The sequence below is a fragment of the Lepisosteus oculatus genome, chromosome 10 (assembly GCF_040954835.1).
Source record: "Lepisosteus oculatus isolate fLepOcu1 chromosome 10, fLepOcu1.hap2, whole genome shotgun sequence".
In the NCBI taxonomy this organism is placed as follows: Eukaryota; Metazoa; Chordata; class Actinopteri; order Semionotiformes; family Lepisosteidae; genus Lepisosteus; species Lepisosteus oculatus.
In genome coordinates, this window is record NC_090705.1 from 9,345,386 (window position 1) to 9,369,099 (window position 23,714).

The window sequence follows — 23,714 nt, forward strand, 5'->3', positions numbered from 1 at the left end:
GCGTCTCTCTTATAGCTTCTAATGCACTCAATAAAAAACAAAGAATTCAAAAGAGAATGACGATATTCAATTTATTTCAACATAGATCACAAATGATGGTGTTTAACAGCAAAACAAAATGTTTGTCTTATATTTGATGATGAACTGGATGAAGAAAACTGGAAAAAAAACCCTCCCCAACACCAGTACACAATGATTGTGAGTCGTAAATGAAGAATGATGTACAAGACAGAAAATTATCCTGATTTAGGTCAGTCTTCTGCTAACCTTGCAAATAATCAGAAGAAAATCATTCCTCAACCCAGTAAAACACTCCAATGTTGATCACACAAAAAATACATCTATACATTAACTGTACATAAAATATTGCTTTTTTCATAAAACAAAAAGATAATTTGGTCTCATGATTACTTAAAAAATTACAAAAAAAGTAATCTTTCTTAGCTATAATGTTTAATAACATGTAAGTTGCATTTTCTTGAACACCGCCAGCACAAACTTGATATATTACGTTTGCCTTGAAATAAGATGGAGACTTGTGCTGGTTTCTTAAGAAGTCACAGACTTTTACTGTACTGCACTACAGAATGGTGTCTCACTTGATACAAGGTCACAGAAATTGGGTTTCTTGATTTCTTCGAAACATCCTACAAATGCTTTAAAATCAGTCCCATTCTGTGAGTACTTTTCTTTTTCTGGGATGAAATCAAAAGGTTAGTTGCAGCTTTTCATTTACAAGCCTTCTGTTTCGCCCCAAATTTGGCTTATCATAACCTAGGTGTCTTGTCAGCATCTTGAACTGTCACTTTTATTTAAAATGCATTCATGTTGAAAATCCTGAAAAGCAACAAAGCCTGAGAAGTTAATCTAGAAAATGCACAGAATTTTGCAAAGGAGCTTCGGTAAGCGGAGTGGTGCCTTTCAGCGCTAAGAGAGCACTTGACTCTCTGGTGGTTCTGAGGCATTAGAGCCTTGTGCCAACACCAAACAATAACTCTGAATCCAGTGTTTTCAGGGTTCTGAATGAAACAGGTTCCAATGTACAGATTCAAGTCATCAGTTAAAAAAAAAAAGGCAAGCTATTTTGTTTCTTTAATGGAGAACTGATGGTACAATTTGCTTTGATGTTCCATGTCAGGAATGAGGTATTCTAAGTGACAGTAATTTACAGAAATATCAAGCAATACAGAACACTCACCCTAAGTGTTACATTTTCTTGTCCGTTCACCAGATTGTTTTGTTTTTGAGTATCTTGCCAGGAAACTGCAGTGATTGTCAGTCGATTCTATAGTTCAGACATAAACCAGAGATGATCAAATATTCCTTGCTCAGGTGTTTGTGCAGAAGAAAGCATCCATCACGTATGCATCAACAAATGGCATACATACTGTACTGTACCAAACGATATAAGTTTTCATAGATACTCCATTCTGAGAAGATTGCCTTAAATAGATACCAGGTATAGCTGGCTAGTTCAGATTTAGTTATGTCAAAATAATTGATCTAGCAACATGTTTTGATTGCTAAGAGCACTACTCCAGACATCTCTCCAAAACATGTTCTGTACAAAGCAATTTCATGTGAAAAAGCCTTCAGTTACCTCAAAATGTGTCAGGTGAGTAGCTTTCAATCAGGTAAATAAAAATCACATTCATGATAGTTTAACCTCAGTATAGATTCTGATTTATGAGGCCAGAAGAATTAGAAAATAAAAACACCACTGTATATTAATAATTATAAACAAATACAATAAGTGTAATCAGAGATTTTTAAAACAGAAAATCAGGAACAGAATTATCTGTAAAACAGGAATAGCTGAAGAAATAATTTTAATTAATCATTTTAACTGCTGTACTTCCTTCTTACTTAACTCCTTACTTTTACAACTACGTTTTAACAAATAATTCAGCTAATCTGAAATAGTACAGATGTTGATTTATCCCCAAGTTACTTACAGAAAGCGTTTTCATAAGGTAATGGAAAATGCATTTTCTTAAAATGCTGCCTCTGGTGGAAAGCATTACAATTTTTACATTTTGATCTCTGAATAAAAAAAAACTTTGGCACCCTTTCTTATTTGGATGCTGGATAATGTTTCCATTATTACTGGAGTACAAACAGCATTTTCCAGAAATCCAGCAATAAACATACTAATAATATTCAATCATAAAATGCATCTGCCTGCTGAGGACTGGATGATTTAAATTATTCCTTGTCGCACAATGTATTTTTTGTAGTAGAATTTCAGATGCCTAACGATACTAAATTTGTCTTGGATCATGATGGTTACCTTAAAATAGCCTTATGTGAGTTTACTTCAGAAGCCCACAGCCGCTAAACAGTAGCAAATTATAGATTTTCCTGGAAACAATTATGTTGTCCACAATCTCAAGAAAGGGAGCCTTTTCCTGCTAATACTGCTTTTTACTTTGCTGAACTGATAGAATTACCACATCTACCATTTCTGGGAACATGAAATTAGTTCTTGGAAGGCAGCAGAAAAGATAAACATCTGATTTTGTTTGAAAGGTTGACTCAGTAATTCCAACTACAAAGATATCTACATCATTAGTCTTCTTTGATCAATGCAATGCACAGAGCACTTTATGCAAATTAGCATACATGCAAGGTTAAGAAACTAAAAGGGTCTTATACTTTCCTAATTTCCTAAGTTGTTTATATGGACTACCACAGAGAAATTTCTATTAGTCACACCTGTCAATAACTCCACTTATCAGAATACCCAAATGATTTAAATAGGATTTGACTGTTGTTCTAAGTTTTGTATCTGGAGGGCAGATTTAAAAGTTTACAAATACGAATGCGCCTGTCGTTTCAAAGTCAGAGCACCCTCTCTTTCTAAAAGACCAAGCCTGCTCATTGCACATGACCCTGATGTGCCCTCCCTCCAGCGACAGAACAACAGTCTCTTTATTACATTTACTAACTCTGTTGGCCTCCATTGTCTTTTGTTGAGAAGGTGTTATTTTTAGTTTTCCTTTTCCTGCAGTGCTGTATAATTGGATGTGTCTGTGCTGGAAGTCACAAGGTTGGGTTCTCTGATGTGGTCTCTCACTTCTGAAACGGCAGGTACGCGTTTACATTTAAAAACGTAGAGCCTTTGTCAGGCTCAAGTTTGCCAAAATGTTGACAAGTGTTTTGGAGTAGACAGTTTCCATCTGGTTGATTCTACTATTTTCAAAGTTTTTTTTTTACTAGATCTGCGGGTCCATGCTCTTTTTATCCTTTTTTCTTCACATTTAAATTTATAAAGCATTAAAAATGATCTTTTGTGGCTACACGTATACTGTCAAAGCCAAATTCTGGGTTTTTTTGTAATAAGCTACTTGATGTGTGACAGTTTAAAATGTAAAATTGTCACACCACTTATATGTTTATTAATGGTAGTGCAATCAAATTCCATGAAATACCAAATTTTCCCCACAAAGCAAGTAAATTATTTTTCAAAACCCAATTAGAAAAGCAATGCACAGTGCTAATGTGATCCAAAGTAGTTCAGTCCTGGCATGGAGACAGAACTGGTATACCAACGCAGTTTATTGTGCAATGGATAATCTAATCCCATGTAATTTCGCAATTGGGACTGTTTGGCAGTGCCGATCCAAACAGTCTTAATTCATTGTTTGTAGCCCGCTGAACAGTTTCTATAACCAACTCACACACAACAAAGTTTAACCTTTTTACTATCCAATGTGCTTTGTAGTCACTGATTCTCTGTAGGGTTTGGGATGTGAAAGTGCAAGAAAAGGCAGCAAAGTGTCAGTAACATTCATAAACAGAGGACATCCACCAAGCACATGTATGTTTCCATATAATTTCTAAGTTTCCCCTAATTTCCAGCCAGCTGATACTACATAGATTCAAGTATTCGTCAGAGCAAAGGAACAATAGTTCATTAGGGACACCAGTTCTGTTTCTGCGGTAATCATTAATTCATTTTACTGTAGAACAGAGGTGCTGAAACGTAGTTTCCTCTTTAAGGTCTTCTGCCTTTGACATTTGCACAGCCTTTTCTTATGTAAAACAAACTGTGTAAGATAATGTTATACATTATACTATGTTACTTTTATGCCTTTTATATTCTTCAATTAGGAAAACTCTTAGAAAGTTTAAAACTCCTCCAAAATACTTTTAAATGAAGGTCAGTGAAAGGCAAAACACTCCTCTCCCTTATTATGAAATACAAAGAGTTAACAAATTGGACATCTGTAGTTTTTTATGCACCAATAAAAATGTAATTTCAAAAAATGGAATACTGCATTATGTAAATACTGCAGTTTTCCCTTTGAGGCATGAAGGCTTTCTTCCATTAACCTTATGAGGGGTTCACAGTCTCCTGGCAAGCAAGCCAAGGAATCTTAATGTAACTACTTAAAAAAATAGAGGATTTAATGCTGCCTTAAAAATAACAAAAATAGAGCATTACAAATTGTCAATGCAGATAGGCATATTCCAATTCATTCTGTATTTTAAGTGAATTACAAGCAATGGTGACAAAAAAGTGACAATACATGAAATCTGCTCCATCAGAGGAAGTCCCATGCTGGTGTGTTTAATTTTTCTTCATCCAAAGAATGTAGAAGTTTACGTTGTAAACAGTAAAGGGACATGAAGCTTGTCAAAGCAGAGGGTGACCTCACTGTGTGGCTGAAGATCCCTGCGGGTGCAGATTTGCGGCCCATTCGAGGACAAGACTAGAGCTGCAGTTACTCTCAGGGTCAGCTGTGTTAGGTGTTGCTCATTCTCGGCCTGCGACATACAACGCAAAACATAAAGAAAACTGTTTCAGTACAAACCCCCTTTTCCTCGACAAGCTAAGACAGTCCTTGCAATTGTTCCAACATTCCCCAGTTTCACCTGGGCAGACACAGGCATCCTCCCTGCTTTGCATTAATCCTCCCTGAGATAGGCAAGATAGTTTCTTACAAACGTGTCAGATTTTTACCGTTCTCCACAACACAAAATTACAAAATAGCATTTCACATTTTTAAGGAACTACCTAAATTCAGCACATTTCTACAGCACAGTCTCACAGAGATGAGAGCTTTGCAGTAGTTTAATGCATGAACCCTCAGCAAGAATGACACAGGCAAAACAGTTATTTCTAAAACATTTATTAAATACAAAAATAACAAGCTTACAAAACCGAAAATTAAGGAGTTACAGCTATAAATATCGACACACCATAAGACTAGTTCAGTTCTACTAGTTCATGCATTTGTCCTGTAAAATCCAGATGAAAAAAAATGTATACAAGCCTCTAGGGGCTGTTATCTACCAGGTCATTCAAGAGTCACTGAAGCACCAAGCAGATTATTGCAGTCACAGCTTCACCTTGCTGTACAACTACTTTGACCAAAGGAAAAATATTTTCTTACAATCTTGTTTTACTTGTTCTGATCATATTAGTAATGTTGGGATTCCACACAATGTTATTAGTAACTACAAAAAACATTTCTGAAGTTTGGCATGCCATCACATCAGAAATGAACCAGTATCTTAAATGCTATTTAAGAACTGGTTAACTTTGCAATAGCGTGGGAAGTGCCCAGCCCTGAACAAGGCAGTAAGCCTGATAGACTGGTCAAACATTGTTTCATCACTCAGCTACAGTACTTACACAATCATTACACCTTTCTTCCCAAGAGTTAAAAATCTGAATGGGATTACCTTTGCCTAACCAGTTTCACAGCAATGTGAAGCAGATTCATTAAAAGGCAGTTTTATCATACTTGGTTAAAGGATTTTGCAAGCACAGCCTCAGACATCTATAAATTTCACATATTATGGCAGAACACAATGAAAGCTAAATGTGTTTTTCCCCACACATACATCGTTTACACCAGGAAGGCTCAACGTCTTTGATGTTAAGCATTCGCATTTAAAATCATTATTGCAGAACACAAAGCACGAGCCTGCTGCTTCAATGACCATATGTACCAGTGTAAGACTATGGGCTTCAATTCCCCATGGGCAAGCCAGTGCCGCAACATTGCCACCCACAAACACTTGTCTGGGGCATTTACATCCAAAACTACAATCCTCTGTAAGGCAGCTGGCCGTGTCATCGCAACTACTTCTCTGCCAAAATATTCTATGAAATGGAAAATATTCCTTCAAACGGGGTCAATATTTTGATGACACGACACGATTACCTTGACCAACTGATTTACTGCATGTGACTCCGCACAGTGTCAAGATGTTAATGAAGACATTGACTTCTTTGTTTAGGCATAGCAAGGCTGTAGTTGTGCGTCTCAGCTACAGGTTCTAAGGGCTGATGTCTTTGACTTTGGCGTTTTAAACAGATGGGTAGCTTGTACACTCCAATTGTGGGTACATCGTTTGAGGAAATTGCTTTTTTTAAAAGAAGAAGCAGTTTAAAGGATGCATATTCTTATAAAGGACAGCTGGATAACAGTGCTACAACATTATGGCGGGTCCTACGTCTCATTACAACAGCCTAAATGGTCACACGGTCCTTTTCTATTTGTCAGCGATAATACACATCATCATCTCCTCCACAGATAAGGAGGTGCTAGCGTTTGACTAGAGATTTTGCACTCCTCTACGGAAACTGCTTCCAGTTTTAAAGTCTGTGGGGCGGAGCAAGAAGTTGACCTCTTGTGATTTTTTTGTGGGAATACGAAAACAACAAAAGACAAGAAACTGATATACAGTAACAGTTGCACGTTTTATATTCTGAGTGGAAACTGACCTCTAGACAGATCTTTCACAGTAGTTTGCAAACAAATACAGGCTGGTTTCTAGCTATAACACTTGGCCATACTTCTGGAACTGTCTACTGTTACCTTGCTGGTGTAAGAGTATTGCACTGAGGAGTGTCTGAATCCACTTGTACAACTAAGCCATGTTTTAAATTAATACTGAACAAACATCTTCATAGACTGCTATAACGAGTCAGGCTGAATGAGAGTACAGAGGCTACTACAGTATCATTAATCCAGAAAATGAATAAAGGGAAAAAATGTCAGCTTGCTTTTCTATCAGAGCAGGAGACTTGCAATGTGATCCTTATCAGTATACTGGAAGATTTAACTTTACATACATCCCAAAAAAGGGAAGACATTTTTAAGGAATGTATGTTGAACATAGCTAAATAAGACATTTGCTTTTCATTCATCAGAGCTTTAAAGTGCACTTTCAGAAATTATATAGGGGGTACTTATAGAATGACTTATAGAAGAAGTAGTTTAATAAACGTGTCAAACAAAAGTCTAATACTGTCAGATAACTAGATTTGTCAAAATCATTCAGAATCCTCACTTGCAAAATACAAAAGTACTTAATTGTAAACCATAATTCTTCAGTTTGCCTTAAAGTCATAGTAAATATCAAATCATCAATAAAACATTCTAATTGTCTACAGGCAACTTCAACATGTAGCCTATAATGAGACGACAAATATAACACAACACTCACAATGTTTGAATACAGCAATGGGCAGTGATGCTGCCAAATATTTTTAACTAAAACTTTTAATTTGTTTAAACTATTGAGACAGATCTCACTGCCGTGGGAAGGTTTCTGTGCAACGTATTCACAATTGAAATAAAAACCTAAGCTGGCCTGTCTTTCCTGCTGCTTCCTGCACCAGGGAGATTGTTCTAAACTTTACTTTCTGTATTCTTAGAACTGCAGAGCATCAGAAAAGTTCATATTTGTAATAAACGTTGAAAAGATTTTCAAATTATACCATACAAGACCGACAGAACTACAAGTTTCCTGACCTCTATCTCAGCGCGACCCTGGTCTCAACTGGCTGGGAAACACTTTTCGTAATTCACTGCGGAACTTGGCAGTAAAGGAACTTAACCGTTTGGAAGGTGTTTTTTGTCATCATGTAAATATACAGCAAAAAACGCTCAACAGTGAACAACTACTTCAGGATAAAAATAACTTGCATAGGACGATTTCAGTTTTATGAGGTTGGGCTGATTATTCTCTTAAGGAATAATGCTTTAGAGAACTTCCACTAAAGACAATCATTAAGGAACAAGAACAAAAGGGAATGTTGTGAATTAAAATCGGAATGACATCAAGTATGGTGCAAAATCGTGTCTTGGAACGCCAAAGATGTCTGGTCCCTGTTCTAAACTAGTTGCTTATTTGAAAATGAAAGTTGTCCCAAATAGCTGCAAACCATCTTTCTTTTTAATGTTAATGATAACGTATACACTACATCTTCTTGCAGGAACTTTGCAAAACAAGCTCGTATGGTGATTGGATGAAATGCAACAGAATAGACAACAAAAACGCTTCCATTTCGTACCCAATTAACATGTACCCAATTGAAAATGTTTGCTTGGCATCTAAAAATGTATCTGAAGTTCATAAATACTGAACAGTGCAGGACACATGTACATGTACAGTCGATGAAAAAAACTGCACAATCATGAGGGATACTGTGTTCACGCTTCCAAAACTTTTTCCAAAAAAGACAACGACTTTTGTTTTCTAATTGAATACTCATTTAAATTTAACTTTTATGACCTCTTTAGTTGTACTTTGTTTGAAATTGAGCACTTGTTAATATTCCAGCCAGCCATGGTTAACACCACAATTAAAGAAAAGAGGCACGAAATGTCATCCCAGATAAAAAGACATATAGCTTTTAATTCATAGGAAGTGAAAAGAAGAATAACAATAGGAAAGCCCATCTCAGAACTACAGCAGTGGCACTGCACACAATGTGGTTTGAACAGCAGGGCTGTCCAGTCCTAGTCCTGCAGGTCTGGTATGTCTGTGGGGTTTAATTCCAACCCAGCTCTTAACAAGTTAAAACAAGAAGGTTAGTAGCTTTTCCACTCCCACTTAACAGCTTCTCCCAATCTCCTCATGTGCTGCTGCTCTAAAGAGAGTTTGAAAACCTGCAGAGACTTGGTCCCTCCAGGAGCTGGACTGTACACCTCTGCAGTAGACAAAAACTGACAGAGCCAGTGCAGTCGCTGTGGTCGGCTGGTATAACTCATCTCACTGCTTTACATGGGACAATACGGTTTCCCCGTATTTGGTCAAATTATCCAAATGCCTTATCGACTAAATATTAGCAAATACGCACATATACATTATCCATTTTAAGAGAAATGTTTATATATTTAACTGGAATGTTTGAAATGGAAAATAAGTTTGTTTCAGTCAAGAATTTATTTTCATTCAGGTGGGGGATACATTTATGATCTTATATTACCGGCTTCAGCAGATAAGCACGTGTATGTTTGTATGTAAACCTCCTAGAAGGTTAAGCATAGAGAACCACACAGAGTACTCTACATCAGCTCTTTCTAAAGTCAACGCTTGAAAAAAAAAAATCAAGCTGAAATGTTTCTTCAGAAACAAACATGTAACTATTAAAAAAAAATACCTATGCACAAAGATTTTATTGCAGTAGTATTCAGTTTTCTTTCTCGTGACCTCTGGGGATTAGTAGTTTTGACTAACATTAACTAGCAGATTCAGGTCACATTTAAAATATCTTTTCGTAATTTCTGGATCTAAATTCACTGGGTAGAGTTAAGAGACTGTGGATTTTGAACTGCATGATTTAAAAATAAATGGTTACGGTCTTGCTTTTGTTTAAACTCCCGCACAGGTATGTCTGCTGATGCTCTCAGAGCTATATTGCAGACACTGCAAATTCTTAATTCATCCGAGTTCTGAGTTTTTACAGGCTTTCCCTGCATTTCTCTAAAAACTGGACACACTCCAAAAGTTTCCCTAATACTTCAAAATCTTTTTGGAAGCACTACAGGATTTGAAGAGATTGGGGACAGCAGTGCCTACTGCATTCTTTTAAGGTCTGTTTGCTTCCTCTCTGTACATGGGACTGCAGTGTATTATAACTCTGTACTCCACTACACTGCTGTCTGAACAGAAAACTGAATGGGAGAGTTCAATGAAGACTCTGCCATGGCAGTTCTCACTGTTTAGAATGCAGTCCTTAAGGTATGTCTATACAAAGCACCTTTACATAAAGGTGTAGTTAAATCTTCTAAGCAGATCCTAACCCTACAGTCAAGGTACACATTTGACTATTAAATTATGTAGATCAAAAGTCCATTTATACTCAACTCACAGGAACAACACTTTGAACCATGAATAAGAAGAGGAACTCGGGACACGTAGGATCTTGAGGATGAATGAAGCATGCTAGTTAAAGTGAATGAAAAGACAGAAATTCTTCAATTCTTAAAAGGCCCTGAGAACTACCTGGTGCTATAAGGACCTCTATGCAATTATTTTGAAGAAAAAATCAGGACTTGCTCTAATTTTTAAAATTTCAGAACTCCCTATTATACAGGTTTCCTGCTTAAGATTTATACTGTGAAACCTAACTTTCAGACATAAGATGCAAAATAACAAAAACAAGGTTGTCACTTAAAAACAGACAGAACTAATTTTCAAAACCCCTAAAAGCAAAAGAGTAAAAAGCAACTCAAATCTAAATCTTTAGCACAATCACTTAAAAGTGTATAGTACGATTTTTTTTGGTACTAATTGTGCCTGAAGCCAGAAAAGACCCTGAGATGTTATGCTGTGATCTTGCTTTGAACTGTACACATTTTGAACTAATGCACCATGTTCTGACCTGAAGAAATGTGTCCCCATTCCATTTATGCACAGACAACCTGTACCAAATAAAATCTACTGTTTTTTCAGGTACTGGTACAATTGAACAAGTTCTGGTGTGCAATCTTAGTGCAAGAAGTCATTTACTGGAAAAGGAATCTCGAGCACACATACAATCCAATGAAAAATACAGCCCCTGCCCCAACATTAATGAGAATAGGTTTCCAGTATAACCACCTTTTTCTTTTTCTTTCTGCTTCACTTAACTTCTGTTTCATCTGCTGCACCTTCTGTGCAGTGGTTGCTATCCTCTCTTCTCTGTGTCTCTTGCGAACACTGTCAAAAAAAAAAAGATACGTTTCAGTGCGCACACAAGGTTAACAATTAAAAAATAATTCACCATTACAATCGAGAATTTATTAGAATTACAAAAAATGCTTGCAATTGTACAGGTTTCTACATTCCAAAAGGTTCTACAATCTACAATCTAAAGTCTACAAGGGCGACATTGAGAAGGTGAATACATTTGCAAAGCACCATATACAGTATAAGGGCACTGATTGTATTAATAACTCACACATTTACTAGTCCCTAAAAGCGTAGCCCTTCGTCTGTTAATATATTTTTGCACTGTATGTTGCTTAACTTGACAATATATTTTTAAGAAAAAAAATTCTCTACTGCTGTATTATTTTCCAATGTATCTCGGTTTTCCTCCTAATTGTGGACTGTGAAACTGAGGAATATATGTTGCCACAGGGATTACGATGGGGGGAACAGAACTGCATACTTTGGATGAAGTATCCTATGGAGTAAAGGCAATGTATGTGGCTGTTTCAATTTACTGGTGCTATCAAAGTATAATAGAGAATGTGGACTCTCCAATTATATCAGACTGTGCACGACTTTTAATAACTTTTTGTAATGTACCATCTACATTGTGTTGTGTGTTGTACAGTACACATCCTGAGAAAACTTTACGAAAAGGAATTCCATTGATGTACCTACTGTATGGCAATAAACTCCTCTACTCTCTATTCTGTGGCAGGTGTATTTAACTTCTATATTATACAGGTGGCAGGACGTAGGGGGTGCACTTGCCTTCCTGTAATGCCATCCGTATTTTCTTGCTCTCTGCTGGACAGGTTCGTGTCCGCTGAGCTGTCCAGCTCAGGCTCCTCCCTCTCCTCCGAGAGCGACACCCTGCTCCCGTTGAACTTCTCCGTGCTGTGCCGGGGGGGCTGTGCTGACGGGGAGTTATCACAGGCGGGTTCTTGATCTTCTCTGGACAGCTCCTTCCACTGTTTCTGTAAGGTGGAAAAAATGCCACCTTATGTCACCACTCAATGCCAGAATTGAACATTTCTGAGACCTGAGATTTGTTTGCTTAACTTAAAACAACCCAAAAAAAAATATTACAGGACATATTCCCGATTGCTTAGAGGAAAGATAACTGGTCTTAAAAGGAAGAAGAACGCTCCACACCCCAAACCACTATATATGCGGTCAATTTCTTTTTAATGGAGTATCCATACATTCTGAAAAAGGATAGGCTCAATACATCTGACAGACATGGCAGTCCACTATGTTGTTTAAAATCCAGCAATCGTCCTTTTCAATGTGAAGCACAGAATTCAGCCTTAGTACAGCAGCTTGTACCTGAACAGAGGAATCTCCCATTATATATTTTGCTCCTTCTATTACAGCCATGTAGGAGAATCTCAGCTGGTCAGGAGTCTGGATGAGTCCCATTCGGTACTTTCTCATGTCCAGAAGTATTTTCTTAATATCCACAGATGAAGGATCTTTCCTTTTGTCCATCTGTAAAACAAAATGTATATTTTACCCATTTTTCTTTGCACAGTGTGCAATAAGCATTTAAGAATACAAAATGTATTACTTATCCAAACAGCACAAATGGTCTGAATGAATCAGTGCTACATCACAAAAAAAACAATAAGAGGAATGATTAATCACATTTTTTATTAGGAAACCACACTGCAATACTGACAGTGCACATTTTTAGAGCTGTCTTGGGCTGTGAAGTATTTTTTTCTGCAGTTCTCCAAAGTGCCACTTTATTCATGTCTACAGATTTATTTCAGATGCATTCTGGGTACAAACTTTTAAGTCATTACTTCCTGAATATTCAACTTCCTTTTTAACGCACTACTAACATAAGTGTAATAACTGGTTTCTGTACTTACCAGAAGAAGGCAGGTGTCTACCAGTGAAAATGTCCCTGAGCGTCCTATTCCAGCACTGCAATGAACTACAGCTGGCCCATGGTCAGAGTTTAGAGAGCCAGACTCTCTGACTTTGAACAAAAAATTAAGAAACGAGGCTGGAGATTCTGGCACTCCAAAATCTGGCCATGTGGTGTAATGAAAGTGAAAAATCTCCCTGGTCTCCCCAGTCTGGACAAACAGTAAAACAAAATGAGAATCGAGTTAGAAAGGATATACAAGACAGCCCTCTTTCACTTTTTTATCAATTTTTAAAAATCCAGAGTCTAAATCATAATTTCATCATTAGACCAGCAGGAGGCAATGTTTAAACCTTGGTTACCATTGCCTTTCGTACATTTAAAAAGTTTTCAAAACCAAAGAAGAAGGTTCCTTAAATTTCTAGATTAGGAAAAAATTACCAGACGTACCACAATACAGGATATAGGAAATTTGATGATCAGAGTATTTAAAGGAAAGGAAAAATACAAAATTTGAAATTTGAACTTTGATTTTAACACTGGACATTACAGGAAATTCAAAAATACAACATACATTTGTGTTTTTCAGCCCCAGAACTCGTACTGTATAATATGATTTAATATCTTCAGAAAGTAGCGTCACATGAAATCCAGTGTCCCTAAAAGACATTTCTCGCTCTTCTTTTGTTGGCCAGTACTGTGCACATTTTTCCTGTGGGGAAAACAAAGTATAGTCATCTTCTGGAAAAACTATACTTCTAATAAAACTACAGGAGAATAATTAATTAATTTTGTAATTAATGGACTAAAGACTACTTTGCTGAAGCTGCTGAATTAAAATGTTAGCGTTTCCTTACATTGTTTGAAAGAACATCCCTGTCTATTCTAAATTGGAAAAACATTAAATATATTTGGGCTTATAAAAAAAAACAATCAAGACAGAATAAACGAGCAAACATGAAGAAAAGGGTTAAAATAAAAGTGTATAAAGTAACACTTTATACAAGAGTTGTTTGAATGAATTTCTTAATTTCTTTACTAATAGCTTATCCAGTTTTATTGTTTTTCATGATTAAGAAATCTCTAAGAAAGATATGCCATGCTGACCAACTATCCTAACACACAGCATCTGGTTATATGAATAAGAAATTTCAGACACAAATGCTGTAATGGAGTTTTAGCATTCGTGTTTTCATTATTGATCAGGTTTTATCAAACTCTTATCGAACTGAGTCATATGTTGCCGATATTTAAAATCGGTTCATCTTAAATCGCCCAGGAAACAAAAGGAGTCATGATCACAACATGAGAAACACAATAATCAGTCAGACGTCAGTGGTAAATGTAAAGGGTACGCTTTGCATGCAGATTTTCCTTTACTTTGAAATTCTTAGCAAATGGTTACGTGATGTGGCACAGAAACTGTGTTGGTGTTGATTTAATAAAGACTTAGGCTTAATCATTGTAGGCAAAGTAGTTTATGGCAAGTGTACATGCCATTACTCATCAAAACCCCATTCATTGTGAAACCAATTACTTTTTCCAAATTAACTTTATATAGAGATTTGTTTCTGATCTACTTCCTGTACAATCCTCAGCCATCTCTTCCAGATTTACAATTTTTTTATTGTGAAAAATATAAATACCTTAGAGCACAGACACTGTCAGTCCTTAGGAGGTCATGCATTCCCAGTACAAACTAAGGCAAGCTAAAAGCTAGTCGAGAAGCATTTCCATTTTCATTTGCACCTGCAGCTGGATGATTTCTGTGTTGTGAATGGGATGACCAAGTTCAATTACCACAGACCACAGGAGAATCTCAAGTCTTATGAAATTGTAATTGTACATACTACCGTTTCAGTCAACTGACTTTCCCTCTGCCAACAGTACTTTCGGTGCACGTGGCCTGGCCCTCTGTATTTCAGAAAACGAAAATGAAATATTCCTTACCGAGCCTTTTTCAATGACTCTGTTCAACATGATGACAGCTCTGCTCTTTTGTTCCCATATCATCAACCAGAAGTGACCACAAGTATTGCGAAGTGGTCCCTACAGAAATACAAGTGGAGTCACCATCTTCCATAAAAAACAAAGACCGATGTAACCAGCCATTCATTTTCTAAATGTCAATACAGGGATGGGGGGGATCCATAGTCTATCCCAACAGGCAACGGGCGAAAGGCAGGGTACCATCTGGACAGGACACAAGCCCACTGCAGGGCACACACAAGCCCACTGCAGGACACACACAGACACACACAGACACTCACGAGCCCATTTTCCTGGAAGCCAATTAACCTACCAGTACACTTTCAGACTGTGGGGGGAGACTGAAGCACTCAGAGGAATCACATGCGAACATGAGGGGAAGAAAGAAACTTTACCCCAGGTTCAGAATTGAACCCAGGACCCCAGAGCTGTGATACAGCAACGCTAACCACTGCACCACTGTGCTGCCCACAAATGTCAACTATACTGTATTTTCAAATATTGGTATTTAGGGAGACCAAAGAGCTTAATAAGGGTATGTAGCGATCAGAAAAAAAAGAAACTCTGACAATTTCTAATATTTAAACAACATCTTGTTGCACAAAAAGATTGACTGTCTTTACAATACAATATATAGGATGGGTACAAACATGTTTAGAACAATGGACCTCCTACATAGGCTTCTTCCTAAATTAGCTCCAAATAAAGCTATAAAACGCTTTTAGTAATGGACAAACTTTTATTAATACCTTAAAATCACAAGATAGCTTATACTCTGGGGACAAAGTAATGAAAACTTTACAAATTAGCCCACAAATGGAATTTATGTATGACCCCCCCCCCCATTTTAACTGAAACGATTTCTGCTTCTTCCCAGCTGTTTGACATCTTTGAAGTAAGACACTCTGCAGAAAACAGGCCCACACAACCTTGTGATTTATTAGTCTTGTGTTCAGTCTACTTTCAAACAAAGGCATCATTCTTTTCAATCAAGAACTCACAAACAGGCGCTGCTGAAAATTTCAGCCAGGAGTAAACACTGCCTTTTGAAATTGAAAGTTAGTGCGTCTAATAATCCCTACCTCAAAACAGCTGTGATATTAAAACTATATCCAATACAAAATCCTCTATCCCTCCCTCGCCTTAAATGATAATGTGTTTTTATACCCAACAACACAGCAATGTATATTTTTCCATATAGATATATATATCTGGCAAGATATAAATTCTGGCAGTATCTTTGTGTGTGGAGTTTGCATGTTCTGCCCACATTTGCATGGACATTTGTCAGACTCTCTGGTATACTACCACTTTCCCCACATACTTGACAGGTCTGATTGGCTTTCAGCAAATATACATTGTTCCTTCCTTAGCAGCCCTGTGGCAGCCTGACATCCAACATGGGGGTAAATCAGATGTGGGTTTTTTTTATATATTTTTGGCCATGCGAAGCTGTCAAACCCCTGCTGCAGGAGTAACTGGGACTACGCACTGAATGGGATACCAGTCCTTCACAGTTCACCCACATTCACATACAGCGGGCAATCTATAATTTAACATGGACAGCATGTCTCTAGGCTGTAGGAGTAAACCCAAGAGGCACAGAAAAACTAAATGGACAAGAGAGAACATGCAAACTCCACACAGAAAGCACCCCAGTCCGGAATAAAACCCAGAACTCATGAGCTGTGTCCTACCATGGTCCACGCAGTGAACATGATTATGGCTGTCACAGTTTGCAGGTACCTACCTGAGTTAATATGTAGTTTCTTTGGGCTTCTTCCATTACAACCAGGCTAGCATTGATATAATCATTTTCTGCATTTTCTAGCTTAACGCGACTGTGGTCAACTGAAACAAATGAAACAGATTTTTTTTTCCCCGACATGCATGAATCGGTTAATAAACATTAATAACCATTTAATAAGTTTAATAAACAAACATTTAAAACACCACCTACTGACATTGGAGGATTTATCTATGAATTAAGACGTCGGCAGATGATTGAAAAGGCCACATTTTGAAGAGAAACAAGATCAAAGGGGCGGTGTACTCAAACTCCATTTTTATTGCTATCACTTTTTTTTCCTGTGCAAGTTACTTCCGTGCTTCAGGATATAGTACTGTAGGTGTTTCAGCAGAGCAGTGCAAGTATGACACGTGGTGCCTATCCGATAAGGGATTGCTAAAAAGAGACATGATCAAAGGCATCTATTCATACGTACATTTTTGTCAAGTAGGTATAAATTCACATTCAATTTCTAATATTAATATTTTAACAGATCAAATTAAAGCTTATCATAAACATTTCTGACAGCCTCAAAAATGTTCTTTACATTGCGTGCTCAAAATGAAAAACCTTGAAGTCAGCTGCCAACAACCACCAACATAACCTCGCTCATAGTACAAAAGCAAGCAAGACTCAATCAGAATGCTTTATTTGCGTATTACTGCCCCTGACATAGTCTATCCCTACTTGTTAATCTATGATTTCAAACTTTAATAAACTAATTAAAGCCAAGTTTAATAAGCTAATTAAAGTTAATTTAATTTTAATTAGTTTAATTTGGTTTAAATTCTCTTTTACAGAATTAAGTCAATCCATTCCCATTCCTCCTTTATTTATACCTGCTCTGATATATGTGGAGTAGACTAACTCTGCTTGGCTCTGTCTGTACAGAACAGCTTTTACTGCACATTGTTGCAAGTCTGAATGAACAGCAAAAAAAGGCTGCGTCTTATGGGAACCCACAGAGGCATTCTTTCTCGGAAACATTACATCACCTTCGGTGGAGTGCGAGCGAGAAAGATCTGTGATGCAGGAAAGACTTCAGCAAAATGAAGCTCTACTACAGCAATAATGTAATGGTCTGTGGCCGGTGGTGGCGAGGGGGGGGGCGGGTGAGTACTAATTCTAAGAGGTTATCTTTTAATATTCATTGACCTTAACAATTTTCTCTTCTTTAACAGTTTTCAGGAGTTTCAAAGAACACCCTTCACTTTCAGAAACAACTAGACTATGAAATCTATAAAGAACTCAATAAAATGTAATCCTTGATTAGATTTTGCTTACCAAGTGTACTGTGATCAGATAACTCATAATCGTGCACATTAGAGATTGGATCCAAAAATAAATTTCTGAAGCAACGAGCATTTTAACTGACTTCTAATTAATAAAACAGGAAACAAAAAACCTAACAGCTGGCCCTCAGCCCTTACTTTATTTAGTATCAGTTTCATGGTTCTCACTCATTAATGCACATTTAAAGGTACACAATACACATAAAACCGCAGAGCAGGAAAATATGGTGTGCTTTCTCCACAAATTTCACAGTTAAATTCTTTATTTTTGCAGTTTTACACACTTGTACTAAACAACATATTGTGCAATTTTTAATTATTCCAGAGTTTTTAATATAGAAACATGACAGGAAAGCAATAGAAAATTAACTACCATAAATGAGCTCTTTCACAGTTAACAGTGTACACTTATCTTCTCAAATAGGTGTTATTAAGCATCTCCAACTACAGTTTTTAATATAATTACACTGCACATTTATGGATGCATCACATTCACCTATGCACTGTATATACATTGTATATCTAAGAAGATGTATGGAAAAAATAGCTTGGTATATTTAAGTAAACACCTTTATTTGATCTTGTTATCATGTTGGAAGACTTGAAAAAGATTTTGACACTCTTTAGGAAATAAAGGACATTTATGGAGTTTTCAAACACCTACATATGTAGTACGTCTGGATAAAAAGGTACTCTAATACTCTGAAAGTTAAAAACAAGTACAACTGAATTGTATCACTGTACATATATTGTGAAATTGCACAATTGATATATAAAATTGCTTGTTAATCTGGTTCAACAATCTGGGAAGAGAACAAAAGTATTTTTCTTGTCACACCAGATCTAAAATTAACCAACTGTACATTATAAACATGAAGCAAATACATATTTAGCATTAAAAATAAATACCACAGCAATAGGTAAACTCAGATCAGGAGTTCTGCATTTTTTATGCAGAATTTGTTTTTTAACACTACTACAGAGCACTGGAGCAACACAACAATAGGATTATTAACACTGTAAGCATTCTAAGTACATCTTTTGCTGGGCAAAGTTATAAGGTTATGTAGGCTTTATAATGTAAACAAAATATAAGAATCCTATCAATTCTAATATCACAAGTTTATTTTGCCAAGTAAGTAGTATTCAGATTTGGGATACTTACATGGGCTGACGTCTCTGTATCTATTTCGGTTTCGATTCTCCGGATATTTTGCCACTCTGTATGGACATTCATGTGACTGGTTGCGTATTTCCTGAAAAAGAACAACCAGAAACATTATAAACAGGTTTCCACATACAGCGAAATCACTGGCATGAAGGAAAGATTCCTTTAGCAGCCTTGGACAGTCAACACATTGGTAGGTCAGAGGCCAGTGTTAATGATTTATTATTCACTTTCCTGGACACTTCCTGAAGGACAAATCACTTTACAACACCCATTCACAGTGACAAGTGAGAGATGTTTTTTTTTTATATCTCAGAGCTGTCAAGAGGCTTAGCCAGTGAAGGTGCTCTCCCCACTGGAGACTGAGCTCCGCGATACAGGCAGTGTCACTAGCCGACTGTGACTGAGATCCCCCATGCACTGACATATAAGTGGCTCATCCCACCAAGGATGAGGTTACTAGACAACCAGGAAGGCTGCAGGTTTGTGCAGCAGCAGTCAAGGGACGCGTCTCTCCTTCACCCATCAATCAACCTCCAGGCAGAGCTGCGGAGGCAGCGAGGTGTTAAAGGGCGAGAGGCTCATAGGAGGGTGGGCTGGAGCAGCCTGTCTACTCTTCCTCACTCTCCCCTGCCTGTGGCTGCAGGGCTTGAAGCTGAGAGCCGAGACAAAGAAAAAAAAAACACATACCTCAGGTGGCTCACCTACTAAAGCTGTGCATTCAGGGCACAGACTGTATCGCCGATTCAAATCTGTGCCGTTAGCTGACTGACCAGAATTCCCCAGGTGGAGCCACACACCATACTAGTCAAGCAGTGAAGGGGTCAGGTGGACCAGAATAAAGCTGTTCGCCAAGAGCTGGCCTGGTTACAGTTCAGGCACATGTGATCTGACTCACTGGTGAGAAACATCACCTGTTCTGCTATATCTGATGCCTGAAGACTCATTGATACAGTGAGCTCCGGGTGTGAACAACAAGCCATTCTTTCCTGGCAGAGCTCACATCAAGTACAGCAGTTAATCTGTCTACATGAGAACCTGTTTTTACTTTGGTTACTGTTTTCAAACAATAACCCATCTCAAAACAGTGAAGAAATGTATTTTTATGTTACTCTAAGAATATTTTACATTTACTATAAGTTCCATTTAGCCTAATGTGACCTTTTAAGACAAAATGCTTTATTTCCTCTGTAAAGGAGAAACACTTGAAAGTGCTCAATGCTGTATATTAAAATATAGGCCTATATTTCCAAAAACAAATTCTGAGCTTATTTTTTACACTTTTATGCTTGAGTGAAAGGTGTTAATTAGGAGGATTTGTTCTGTTTTATTACCCCAAAACACTAATGCATTTATCATTTAAGTGTAAAGGGAAGACATATACAGTATTGTATATGAAAGGAGCACTGAGGTTTTTTTTAAACAGGAAATGAAGTAACATTGTTTTTAAGCACCTTTGTTAAAACATTACTATAAAAGAAAAAAACAGGTGTTTAAAAACATGTCAGATAGAGAACTGACCATTTTAGGTTTTTACAACATGTAAGGTCATTATGTAAAATATTATTCAAAAAACAGAAACATAGTGCTGCCTGAGTAACTTTCATAGCCTTGAGCAGTGATACTCTTTACTGGTACTAAGAATGCAGTATTTCCTGCTGCAAGCAAAAAACAGAACTTTGCTCGAGTCCTTAATCAAAAGTGCTTCCACGTTTTTACTCTTAAAGAGCTGAATAAGATTTGTCATTGCTCGCTGTTTTCATACCAATGTGGTGAAAAGCAAAAAAACTGTAGGAGTCCGTCACATTTCACTGCTTGTATCTGTCAAAGACCGATCAACTTTTAAACAGCTGTTTAAGGCAGAAATAAGGATCAGTAGGTTGAGGAGACACTGCTTGACGTACCTTTGAAATAAGGCACCTGTGAAACTCAGGACACACTCCTGCTGTACTAGTTACTGTGAAGTCTTTAACAAGCATGTCAATTCAAAGCATTCATCAGCACTGGTGATCCGGAGCTCCAGTGGCTCTCCTGGACCAAGGCTGGGACCCACTGCCCTAGAACAATTCTACAGTGAACTTTCTATTTCTTTCTGTTGTCTGACGCTGAGGTGAGGCAGTAGTGCTGGGACTTGGAGCCTTCCTTTGTCATTTTGTAGATGTTACTTCATGAAAAGCTTGGAGAGAGGGGTGTGGCATTTTGGACTTCTCTTTTCCAGTCAAGTCAAATAAGCCACTCCATGTTGACCTTGGTGAGGGGGGGTGATAGGGGCTGCCCCTTTCAGCTCCCCCCACTCCACCCGACCCCCCCAACGACACCCTTGTATCTGTTGCTTTTGCCATTTGAAACACAGGTCAATTCTCACTGGTCTTTTTTTTTTGTCTTACTGATAAACTATACAAGCTTTAAAACAGCTGCAATTTACATTTGACATTTCTCATTGTCACAGGTATGCTCTTACACGTTATGCCGAATATAAGGCGTCACATTTACACTGCAGTAATGTTTTCATGGCATTTGGAGTGCAAACTACTGTTATTAAAATATCCCACCTTTTTAGCTAGCACAGCTCCATGTACTCCAGAAATGATTAAGAAACTAGCCATGTATTCATATCTATTACCATCCCTGAACATCTAAAAGAGGGAGGTTATTTTGGCTGCACATTTTTTTCTCTTGCATTCATTCTCTGGTGAAGCTCATCCCATATACTCTCACAGCAGACGACTGGGGGAGATGTTTATGTGAAATAAGAATGGTGTATTATCTTTATATTTAAGAAACCCAAAAATATTTATACACTTAAAAATGCCATCAACAATGGAAAAATACTAAAACTGCCTTCACAAAAAAACATGATTAGCAGGGAGCTATATAAGGTCTTGTTTTGAAACACATAAAACACCTTTTCATCCTCCCTTTAAAACTGCTGCCCACTCGGCAATGTTCCCTATTGCAACAGCAAGAAAACACGTGGGCTCGCTTTAAACTAAAAGGCACCTCTTTAAAGAGAGGAGTGCTTTGCACCAATACTGCACACGAGCAGTGTTCTTTCGACATGGAGACAGATGTGAGTCGCTGCCACTCCTCATTAAACCAGACTGGTAAAGGTGCTTAGGAATTTAATACTGCAGTACAGCTCTGTCCTGACTGACCCCCTGCTTACTGCATAAGTCATATATTTTCCATTCATGGGAGTATTGGTGGATAGATAACGTTCACCCAGTCGTTCAGAAACATAAGAAACGCAAGATAGGCATTCCAACTCTGCTACTGATTTTGTCGTCACAACAATGGGAATTTGAAATGAAACACGGAAGCCACATTATTACTGTAAAAGGCTGATTTCGTGGCAACGACTGTTTTTTTTTTACAGGTGTGTCGTTAAAAAGGCATGAGTTCCTGACCAGACTTCAGAGTCAGCAGAAAGCTTTCTTGGCATGTGGCTCTTGCAATGTGGTCTTTCGACCCTTTTTTTTTTTTTTAGGAATAAGCGGCGGTCAAAACAGTCTACTCAAAATGAATGAGAAACCACATGATCTCGTGGAAGTCGCGGCCATAGCGGAGTCCGTGCAGGCGACACGCTCGTGTCTGCTCCTGGGAAGCCCCGCTTCCGAGAACACGAGCGCGGCGCACGGTACCGGAAGCGAGCTTTGACGTCGAAGCAAACTGGTCGAACTTTCAGGGGGCAGTTTCGTAAACAGACGTGCTGTTGCACACCTGTATTAAGCTTCGGGTGCGAAGTACAGGATTACTGGTAATTGGGGTCTGCGAATCCTCTGGTAGGAATAATATACAATACCAGAGCTGCAACAGCTGCGCTACGCAAGACAAAACATTAAGTCACTTGGAGCGTTTAAAGCCAATGATCGGCTTAAGTTTTTACACCCTAAGTGACTATATTGCTTACGACTAGCAGTAAAGCGTCAGTTTATTTTACGCAGCTGGAACTGAGCGAAATATGATTATCTGATTACTACTGAGAACCTGCTTTCAGGTTAAGACACAAAACTAACACTCACTACACGCTTTTGATACGTCCAATGTTTGCGAAGCTTTTTTTTTTTGGTGTTATTTTTTTTAAATCGCTGTTTGAAATATCCAGGAGAATTTTCTAGCGTCTACTACATTCCTTTTAAACCTCCGGTGCGCGCTCCCGCAATTCCTGGTAACGAGCAGGGCATGCGCACCGCCGCCACGGGTCTGGGCGGCGCAGGCGCAGTACCACTCGCGGGCTCGGTGCGCGCCGCCGAGGCCAGGCTGCGGCCCAGGAACTTCCTAGAGGAAAGTCGGAAGCTAGGCGTTCAAACGTCTCCCAGAGCACAGCTGCTGCGGAGAGGGGGTAACGAAAAACGCGAGTTGAGACTTACGAAGTACAAATTCTGCCACCGGCCCGCCGAGTCCATGTCCCGAAACTCCTGGTCCATCGTTGCTGTGCCGGTGCGGTGCCAATCCCCCCCCTCCCTTCTCCGCGGACGTAGAAATTGAGTCAGTTGTTGTCGGCGTTCACGGCTTCAGTCGCTACACATCCTCCAGCCGAGCCATTTGCCGGAACACGGCGAAACAAACTGCGTGTCCGTGTAACTGACATCAACGCGGAGAGCGGCGCCTCTGCCCGCGCCTGCGCACTGGCGGGGGGCCCTTCGCTGCTCGGGCTGC

The 23,714-nt window shown here is 38.3% G+C and overlaps 1 protein-coding gene across 3 annotated transcripts; it reads right to left on the reverse strand.

Annotated features, from left to right (window-relative positions):
* Nucleotides 1-45: 45 nt before the first annotated feature.
* On the reverse strand, nucleotides 46-23,710 carry ptpn2b (protein tyrosine phosphatase non-receptor type 2b). 3 transcript variants are annotated; one of them, XM_015357923.2, is made up of 11 exons: nucleotides 23,426-23,710; nucleotides 19,053-19,143; nucleotides 16,557-16,657; nucleotides 14,768-14,866; nucleotides 13,392-13,529; nucleotides 12,819-13,028; nucleotides 12,271-12,432; nucleotides 11,713-11,912; nucleotides 10,849-10,947; nucleotides 10,118-10,191; nucleotides 46-4,770 (listed from the first exon to the last, which is right to left on the reverse strand). In XM_015357923.2, exons 1-11 carry the CDS (start codon nucleotides 23,480-23,482, stop codon nucleotides 4,760-4,762), a joined length of 1,242 nt encoding a protein of 413 aa, XP_015213409.1. In that variant the 5' UTR covers nucleotides 23,483-23,710; the 3' UTR covers nucleotides 46-4,759. The 3 variants fall into 3 exon arrangements, with proteins under 3 accessions (XP_015213409.1, XP_015213408.1, XP_015213410.1); XM_015357922.2 differs by having other exon boundaries at nucleotides 11,713-11,918; nucleotides 23,426-23,705; XM_015357924.2 differs by lacking the exon at nucleotides 10,118-10,191 and having other exon boundaries at nucleotides 11,713-11,918; nucleotides 23,426-23,696.
* Between the last annotated feature and the right edge of the window lie 4 nt (nucleotides 23,711-23,714).

Bases quoted from the DNA above. Each gene is read 5' to 3' on its own strand.
- ptpn2b (XM_015357922.2), bottom strand. From the start codon at position 23,482: ATGGACCAGGAGTTTCGGGACATGGACTCGGCGGGCCGGTGGCAGAAT. The intron at 13,530-14,767 runs GTAAGGAATATT...TTTTCCCCACAG, and splicing joins GAGTCATTGAAAAAGGCTCG to GAAAAATGTGCACAGTACTG. The intron at 13,029-13,391 runs GTATGTTGTATT...CTGTTTGTCCAG, and splicing joins TGGGGCTGAAAAACACAAAT to ACTGGGGAGACCAGGGAGAT.